The 10,216-nt window shown below is 41.0% G+C and overlaps 1 protein-coding gene across 1 annotated transcript in view; it reads left to right on the top strand.

Moving 5' to 3' along the window:
- The first annotated feature begins 2,776 nt into the window (after positions 1 to 2,776).
- Positions 2,777 to 10,216, top strand: part of ERLEC1 (endoplasmic reticulum lectin 1) — a 34,281-nt gene continuing 26,841 nt past the window's right edge. The window contains 2 exon segments of the mRNA XM_007953999.2: positions 2,777 to 2,919; positions 2,921 to 3,149. Of these exon segments, the coding sequence (XP_007952190.2) occupies positions 2,777 to 2,919; positions 2,921 to 3,149 (372 nt within the window).

Below are 10,216 nucleotides of genomic sequence, written 5' to 3'. Positions count from 1 at the left end.
TACATCTTCCTCAGGGATGTTTTTTGGGTCTGTGTCCTGGTCCCTTGTTTCTCCTGCTTTATCTTGCTTCTTTGTGTGGACTGTGATACTCTGTTGTCTCAGAGGCATTGTGACGTTTTTGTGTTTATATTTAATTAGTGATTCTATGTTGTTTTTCTGTTGTGCACAGGGTCACTGTAAGTCAGAAATGACTTGACAGCACCTTACAACAGCAACAATCTCCACCTATATATTAATATGTTGCTGCAAATACATATGGGAGCTCTGGTGGTGTAGTGCCTAAGGCATTTGACCGCTAACCAGAAAGCTGGCAGTTCAAGCCCACTAGCCACTTCTCAGAAGGAAGACTGGGCAATCTACTCCCATAGAAATATCACCTCGGAAACCCAATGAGGGGTGCCTACATGACTGTAGTAGAGCATATGGGGCAAAGTCAGAAAACCTATTAGTTATAACAAAACACCTTTAGGAAATGAGTCACTGGGCATGGGGGGCACAGGATCATAATCTTGGGGAATACTAAGGTCAATTAGTATAACATAGTCTACAAAGATAATGTTCTACATTCTACTTTGGCAGAACAATTTGTCCAGAGAGAGAGGTAGGAAGGCAGGAAGGACTGGTAAGGAAGGACAAAGGGATGGTAGGCACAGGAAGGAAGCAGAAAGAGTGCTGTTGCATTATGGGGATTGCAATGAATGTAACAAAACAGAATGTGTATGGATTGTTAAATGGATGCTAATTTGCTCCGTAACTTTCACCCAAATCATAATTTAAAAAATTTTTTTAAAAAGCCTTGTTTCCTATCAATCTGCATTCTGATCCTTTACCTGTCTTCCCTCTTTCAATAAGCTACACCACCAGCTGTTCATGAAAAATGTCTGAGCATCATCGTTTCATCTTTGTGAGGACGTGCCACATTTAACCACCAGCAAGTTGAAGTGTTTACCTGAAAAATACAGTATTCCAAATCAAGCCACTTTTCTCCATCTCCATCACCACCAGCCTCCTAACTGGTGTCCTGCTACCATACTTGCTCCTTATAATTCATTTTCCACACAGCAGTCATAAGGTATGATTTCCTGTTTTACACACTATGTTTATTCAATTATTTCCCTAAACCTTCACAAACAACATCAGGCCCTTATGCCCACATAGCCTTGTCCAGGTGGTCTCTCCCTGACTCAAACTTCATCACCTACCACTTTCCTCCTACACTCTAGCCACACTGGTCCTCTCTCTGTCCCTCCAACACACTACACTTATCTTTGCCTCACAATACCCACTCCTAATTATTATATGGGGGCTCTGATAATATAGTGCCTAAGGCACTTGACTGCTAACCACAAAGCTGGCGGTTCAAACCCACCAGCCACTCCTCGGAAAGAAGGTTGGGCAATATACTTCCATAGTGATACCGCCTCAGAAACCCAAGGAGGGGTCGCTATGAGTCAGGTCCGACTCAATGGCACACAACAACAACAACAATTTTTATATGGCTCCATTCTTCTCACCATTCAGGCCACAGTTCAAATGTCATTCCTCATAGAAGTCTGCTCTGTACATGATATTCTCTTTCATATCCCTCTAGTTTCTCTGCAACATTTACCACTACCATAGATTATCTCCTTTATTTGTTAATTTGTTAAGTCCCACTTACTTGAAGGAGCCCTGGTAGCATAGTGTCTAAGGCCCTTGATTGCTAACCAGAAGGCTGGCAATTCAAACCCACCAGCCACTCCTTGGAAGGAAGGTTGGGCAATTTACTTCCATAGTGATACTGCCTTGAAAACCCAAGGAACAGTCACTATGAGTCAGTCCGACTTGACGGCACATAACAACAACAACAACTTAATTGAACATGAACTCCACTGTGAGCAGATTCAATCTAAAACAAGATCTTTCATTTTCATCTAATCAAACATGTCACCTTTCCATCATGACTTCAGAATCTCCTGTCTTGCACACTATGGTTATTCAATTATTCCTCTAATTTTTTCTATTATTTCCATTTTTCATTCATTTAGGTATTCAACCTATTTGGGATTAATTTTTATATACTTGAGAAACAGGGGTAAGCTACTGTATAAAGGTCAAATGCTTCTATATCCCCTCTCTTTCTATAGTTCCAATCTCCAGCTGATGATTCTATCCACTATGCCCCCTGACCCAAAAATCCTAATGGACCTTTCAGGAACATTATGCTTGAAATGCACTTCCCCATCTCCTAATGAACCCCTATCATTCCTTAAAACCCCAGTCCTAATGTCATCTTTCCTTGCAGGCATTTCTTGACCTCATTTCTTTCTTTAAATTTCCATTCTAATATCCCTCTACTTTATAATCTATAGTACCTGCCTCGTAAGTATTGTGACTTGGTACTTAAACTCAGAACAAATGCTAAAACCAAAACCAAATTATAAAGAAACGGGAAAAAGAGGGCAGATCAATCAGGAACAGCGACACTAAGCACTTTTCATCGATACCACAAATCTTCTCATCTAAGGACTTGAACCGCTCCAATCTAGTTTTCCTGCTTTCAAAAGCAAAGCCGGTCGAGCCGGAGCAGAGGACTGGAGAGAGCAGCCGACGCCTCTTAGACTCACCTGTTCGCCGCGCCGCAACCTCTGGTCCGAAGCTTGACTTCCTGGCTTACTCTCCTGCGAAGCTGTGGGGTTCGGTCCCCACTGAAGCTGCGGTTGCAGGATGTAAGAGAAGCGCGACCCGCTCTCTACCCAGTGTCCGAAGCCAGACGTCCTGTGACCCGGATGTTGATATGCCACCTGCCCCGGAAACGGTGGCGAGAGGCCTACGGGGACCGAGGTGGTGTTGCCCGGCTCTCCGGAAGGAGACGTGGCGGCGGTTGGGCCCCCGGCTCCGTTTGCTCTTTGTAGCCCCGCCGCCTCCTCCTCCTCCTCCTCCTTCTCCTCCTCCTCTCTGTGGACAGAGGAGGTTGTGGCGGCAGCTGGAGAAAGCAGCGGCGGAGGATGGAGGAAGGAGGCGGCGGTGCGCGGAGCCTGATACCCGGCGGGCCGGTGTTACTAGTCCTCTGCGGTCTCCTAGAGGCGTCCGGCGGCGGCCGAGCGCTCCCCCCGCTCAGCGATGACATCCCTTTCCGAGTCAATTGGCCTGGCACCGAGTTCTCTCTGGTCAGTACTCTGCGATCCCCGCTGCCTCCCTCCTTTCCTGGCACTCAGGGTTCGGCCCTTACACTCAGTACTCTTTTTATTTCCCCCCGGAACCTGCCTTACAGGGTCATGCCTCCTACTCTAATCCAAAAGTTCATTTACATTGCGTTTATTCACTCAGCAAGTATTTTTGAGTACTATGTTAGGCATCAGCAAGTATTCTTGAGTACTACGTTAGGCGTGGTGGATCCAGCGGTCACCTGTTCTTTAAGTCTGTCTCCCTAGACTTTGCTTCCCAACACTCCCACCCTGTGGAAGAAGCATTCTTAGAACCATGTCAGACGTACACGTTCATCTTCTCTGTGGAAAAAGAACTGCCAGTCATTCTTCACCATCAATGTGACACATCATCTCACCGTCAGTGTTACACACCACCCTGCCCACACAACGGTACTACTGCAGAATGGTGTTCATTTTCTCATATTCGTTTTCGTTTTATGTACACACTTTTACGTGTAGCACCAGAGGAAGCCTTTTCCTTCAGAGTTGTTTCTGAAAGGACTATTTGGCCTGTGGCATGTTAACGACCCCTAAGCAGTATCTCTTTGACAGCGTTGATGTATTATAACCGGTCTCTCAGAACATGTATTTTATTACCAGTTTTCCTATATTGAGGAACATTCATATCCTCATGGGAATGAATGAATATTTGCAGTTCTTTGAGGAGGAGACTACTGAAACATCTTCATATGCAGCTAGCAGGCCAATAAAAGCAGTAAAATTGTTCTTTTGTGATGCTTGCCTTACAATAGTTAATTCATGTATTTAAAAATGAAGTTCTGGAAAATGTAAAAAAAAAAAAATTTAATGTTTTAACGCAGTTACCTAGAATAATTCAACTTGGGACATTCTTGTATTGTTAAATTATTATTTCTTTAACACCATGATGTCCAAACAGAAGATTTAACAGGATAATGGGTGTCATCATTACCAAAATAGCTCTTCGTTTGCAGATGTTAGTTTTTATATTTCACACCTGGTTTGTTTACAGCCTTCTATTTTCAGTTCTCCCCTTCTTGAAGTTAAGTAGTTCTCAAATTTGTTTAGGTGAATGTTTCTCTGGGAAGCCAGGGTTATCTTTGCATTATGCCATGAAGTATTAATATATTAAAATACCTATATAAAATTTTGTTATAAAACTTAGGCAGACTTGGGGAGAGAATACTTTTGTCCAACTTTGTTGTTGTATTCAACATGCACACTTGGAAGGACTTGGAACGATCGTGACAGTTAAAGATTATAGTCATTAGAATTTTTTCTTCCTGGATGTGTTTTGTTTTTTAATATGCAGTGTAAAAACCTGCAAAAGCCAGAGCCAGTATAAGGCAGAAACCTGTCAGAGAAGGTAAACTCAAATATTTTCCGCTAAAACGAGCAATAGAAAAGTGGTAAAACTGCACTCTGTCAAAGGCAGAAAACTAGCAAGACCTGGAAAAACAAGGTAGTCCTGTCGACTCTGCTATCACATGTTTATGTGTGTTTGTATGTACAGGCATACCTCAGAGATACTAAGGGCTCAGATCCAGACCACTGCAATAAAGTGAAAATCACGATAAAGGGAGTCACCAATTTCTTGGGTTTCCCAGTGAATGTAAAAGTTACATGTATACTACACTGTAATCTATTAAGTGTGCAATAGCTTTATGAAAAGTTTGAATACTTCGAGAATTACCAACATGTGACACAGAAACGCAAAGTGAACACATGCTTTTGGAAAAATAGCACTGATAGACTTGCTTGACACAAGGTTGCCACACACCTTCAATTTGTAAAAAACATAATATCTGTGCAGCATAATAAAGTGAAGTACAATAAAATGAGGTATGCCTCTGTTTGTGTGTATGTGTATAAATGTTGCATTGCCAAAAAAATAATTTAAAATGAAATTTCAAAAAAATTAATTGATATGAAGGAATTGGATAGCATACTTTAAGACTGAGATCTCTTTTCAAGCAGCAAATGCCAGTGCCAGAAAGAAAACTGAATGACAGTCTGGTAGTTACCTCTAGAAATTATATACCTCTATAAGTTACCAGCTTATAGAATGGTAATTTAACAGGGTGACATTATCAGCACACTGTTTTATATAACGAAGCCGCACATATGTACATTTTCCACCAAAAGTACAGTAAGGAGATACATACATATATGTGTGTGTGTGTGTTTGTGTATGTTTGTTTGTATCTTAAGGAGCTCTGGTAGCATAGTGCCTAAGGCACTTGACTGCTAACCAGAAGGCTGGCGGTTCAAACCCACCAGCCACTCCTCGGAAGGAAGATGGGGCAATCTGCTTCCATAGTGATACTGCCTCGGGAACCCGAGGAGGGGTCGCCATGAGTCGGGTCCAACTTGACTGCACATAACAACAGCAACATGTATCTTAAATATTTTTTAAATATTAAATATTAAATATGGAGTACTTTTAAATATATGTAAATTCCTTTCAGTTTTTCGCTTCAGTTTCTTCTTGTGCTTTAAATTAAAAAAACTCTAGTGGTACAGTGATTAAAACATTTGGGTGCTAATCAAAAAGTGGGTGGTTTGACCCTACCAGCCATTCCACAAGAGAAAGATGAAGCACTCTGCTTCTGTACAAATAAAAGCTTTGGAAACCTTATGGGTCAGTTCTACTCTGTCCTGTCGGGTCATTGTGAGTCAGAATCAACTCAGTGCAGTGGTTTTGGTTTGGTTTTGAGTACTTTAAATTTTTACATATGTTGTTGCTGTTAGGTGTCATCAAGTCAACTCCCATTCATAATGACCCCAGGTACAATAGAATGAAACATTGACCCATCATGCGCCAGCCTAACAATCCTTCCTATACTTGAGTCCATCGTTGCAACCACTGTGTCACCCCATCTGTTGAAGGTCTTCCCCTTTTTCACTGACCCTCCTCTTTACCAAGCATGGTATCCTTTTCCAGGGAATGATCTCTTCTGACAACATGACCAAAGTAGGTAAGACAACATCTGGCCATTCTCACTTCCAAGGAGCATTCCAGTTGTACTTCTTCCAGGACAGATTTGTTCATTCTTCTGGCAGTCCATGGTATTTTCAGTATTCTTTGCCAACACCATAGTTCAAAGGCATTAAATTAACTCTTCTTCTGTCTTCCTTATTCATTGTTCAGCTTTCACACATGTATGTTGTTGTTGTTAGGTGCCTTCAGGTCGGCTGTGATTCATAGCAACCCTATGTACAACTGAACAAAACACTGCCCAGTCCTATACAAGCCTCACAATCCATGTTATACCTGAGCCTATCATTACAGTCACTGTGTCAGTACATCTCATTGAGGGCCTTCCTCTTCTTCACTGACCCTCCACTTTACCAAGTATGATATCCTTCTCTGGGGAGTGGTCCCTTCTGACAACATGACCAAAATAAGTAAGACAAAGTCTGGCCATTCTTGCTTCCGAGAAGCATTCCAGCTGCACTTCTTCTGGAACAGATATGCTAGTTCTCTGGCAGTCCATGGTACTTTCATTATTCTTCACCAACACCACAACTCAAAAGCATCAACTCTTCTTTGGTCTTCCTTATTCATTGTCCAGCTTTCACATGCATATGGGGCAATTGAAAATACCGTGGCTTAGGTTAGACAAACCTTAGTCCTCAAAGTGACATCTTTGCTCTTCAACACTTTAAAGAGATCTTTTGCAGCAGATTTGCCCGGTGCAATGTAATAGCTGATTTCTTGACTGGTGCTTCATTGGTATTGAGTGTGGAACCAAGTAAAATGAAATCTTTGACAACTTCAAGCTTTTTTTCCATTTGTCATGATGCTCTTATTGGCTCTGTTGTGAGGAGTTTCATTTTCTTTATATTGAACTGTGATCCATACTGCAGATTGTAGTCTTGAATAATCATCAGTAGTGCTTCAAGTGATCTTCACTTTCAGCAAGCAAGGTTGTGTCGTCTGCATATTACAGGTTGTTAATGAGTCTTCCTCCAATCCTGATACCACATTCTTACTCATATAGTCCAGCTTCTCAGATTATTTGCTCAGCATACAGATTAAATACGTATGGTGAAAGGATACAACCTTTATGCACACCCTTCTTGATTTTAAATCATGCAGTATCCCCTTGTTCTGTTCAAACAGCAGCCTCCTGGTCTATGTACACATTCCTCATGAGCACAATTAAGTGTTCTGGAATTCCCATTCTTTACAATGTTATCCATATTTTGTTATGATCAATACAGTTGAATGCCTTTGCATAGTGTAAAAGTACAAATAAACATCTTTCTCGTGGCCTTTGCTTTCAGCCAAGATTCATCTGACATCAGCAATGATATCCATCATTCCATGTCCTCATGTATTGTTACATACATAATGTATGTAATAAGATAGAATATTGCATTCATATGTATACATGTACATATAGATGTAATACTTTATTGCACTTTTGTTGAAAATGTACACAGCAAAACGTGTGTGTGTGTGTGTGTGTGTGTGTGTTTAATAAAAAGTGTGGTGATATGCCACCCTGATAAATTCCCGTCCTATGATCTGGTAACTTTAATGCTTTTTTATAGGTTACTGCCAGACTGTCACTCAGTTTTCTTTCTGGCACTGGCATTTGCTGCCTGAAAAGAGATCCCTTCTTAGTATATGCAGTACCAACCTTTCACTATCTGTCAATTTAATTTATTTTGAATTTTAATTTTTAATTATTTTATGATAATACAACATAATCTAAGATTTGGGGAATAATTTTTTTTTTCATTTTTAGTTACTTTGAAAAGAATCTGTAAATATTTTTCTATGAATTGCAAAAATAATTTGTGCTCCAGAAGTAAAAATAGCCACTAAAGTTCTTGTCATTAGTCTTCCCCCCTACACACACTACTTCTATAATTGTAGGCTGCCTTTCCTATTTTATTTTATTGACACAACTGCCCTCCTCACCTGGTGCTGCCATTTTCTTTTATGTGCCAGTTGGTTGAACATTTATGTATAGCTGAACAGCTGTATGAACTAGGTTATGGTTATTGGTTACATCTGAAAATGGAAGAGACTGGATTAGAAGATCTGTACATTTTTTTAGCTTTAAATTTTTCTATAGTTTATTTTCCCATCCATATTAATCAAAACAATGTATAATATTTTACCCAAATCACAGTAAAAAGTTATTTTTAAAATAAAAAAAGCAATATATAATCTTTTAAAATCTTCCTTTCACGTTTACTTAGAAAAGGTACTAATTTCTGTCTACTTCTATTGTTAATGTATAGAAAAACATTACCTCAGAAAAGCATTCCCACTAAAAAATCTCCCAAACACTGCACCTGGGAAGAACAATGACATACATTGACCAGTTCTGCCACTGAGTGTGTTTGCAGCTTTTCTCAGGGTAGTTCTGCTTCTCATCCTCTAACTTTCTTAATTTCTCCAGAACCGTGTCAAACGTGAGGAGTTTCTCCCTTGCCAAGGTATATTTAAAGTTCTTTAATCTTAAAGTACCCCACCTCCATTGATTGTTGTTGTTGTTGTGTGCCGTCGAGTCGGACCCAACTCATAGCGACCCCTCCTTGGGTTTCCGAGGCAGTATCACTATGGAAGTAGATTGCTCCATCTTCCTTCCGAGGAGTGGTTGGCGGATTTGAACCGCCAGCCTTCTGGTTAGCAGTCAAGTGCCTTATCCACTATGCTACCAGAGCTCCATTGATTAGTTTTGTTATATTAAAATTTGATTTTATATCAAATCTAATAAATAATACCCTCCATGCTCCCCAGAAATGGTTACGGTATCATATTTGGTCTGAGGATAAGTGAGTTCATAAATGTAAAGCACTTAAAATGCTATTGGCATATAGCTAATATACCTGTACTTGGTGCTGTTTTTGTTTTATGTTATTTTATTGCATTGGGAACTAACACATTGCCGTAATTTGCATTTATGTTTAAGATCATTAAAAAAAAAAAAAACACCTCACTGCCTTGGAGTCAGTTCCAACTCATAGCGATCCCCATTGGGTTTCTGAGGTGGTAAAGCTTTACAGAAGTAGATTGCCCCATCTTCCTACCAGATTGGCTAGTGGGTTTGACCCACCATCCTACTGGTTAGCAGTCAAATGCCTTAGGCACTCTGCCACCAGAATCCTTGTTTAATATTATCCTTGTTGTTGTTGTTGTTATGTGCCGTCGAGTCAGCCCTGACTCATAGCGACACCTCCTTGGGTTTCCGAGGCAGTATCACTTCGGAAGTAGGATTGCCCAACCTTCCTTCCGAGGAAGGGTTTGAACTGCCAGCCTTCTGGTTAGCAGTCAAGTGCCTTAGCCACTATGCTACCAGAGCTCCCAATATTATCCTAGTACCAAATAGTACTGATTTTATTACATAAGGTTAAGAGTTGTTACTGTTAAACTGAGAAAAGAACAGGGGTACTTAATAAAAAGTGATTCTTTCCTTGCCAGGGATGGCTGTTGTTGTTAGGTGCTGTCAAGTAGTTTCTGAGTTACAGCAACCCTGTGTACAGCAGAACGAAACACTGCCCGATCCCACACCAGCTCCACGATTCCTGGTATACTTGAGTCCATCATCGCAGCCACCGTGTCAGTCCATCTCGTTGAAGGCCTCCCTCTTTCGTCGACCTTCCACCCTACCAAGCATGACATCCTTCTCCAGGGAATGGTCCCTTCTGACAAACATGACCAAAATAAGTGAGACGAAGTCTGGCCATTCTTGCTTCCAAGGAGCATTTTGGGTGCACTTCCTCCAGGACAGATCTGTTAGTTCTTTTAGCAGTCCATGTACTTTCAGCATTTTTCACCAGCACCACAACTCAAAAACATCAACTCTTTTTCATTCTTCCTTATTCATCATCCAGCTCGCACATGCATACCAGGCGATTGGAAATATCATGGCTTGTGTCAGGCTCACCTTAGTCCCCAAGGAGACATCCTTGATCCTCAGCACTTGAGACAGTTCCTCTGTGGTTGACTTTCCCAATGCTACACGTCGTCTAATGTCCTGACTGCTGCTTCCATTGGCATCAATTGTAGAACCAAGCAACGTGAATTC

This window comes from Orycteropus afer, unplaced genomic scaffold (genome assembly GCF_000298275.1).
Source record: "Orycteropus afer afer isolate SDZICR_OR568_19922 unplaced genomic scaffold, OryAfe1.0 scaffold00424, whole genome shotgun sequence".
Lineage (NCBI taxonomy): Eukaryota > Metazoa > Chordata > Mammalia > Tubulidentata > Orycteropodidae > Orycteropus > Orycteropus afer.
Note: the sequence above shows the minus strand (reverse complement) of the source record. Positions and strands in the feature narration are given on the sequence as shown.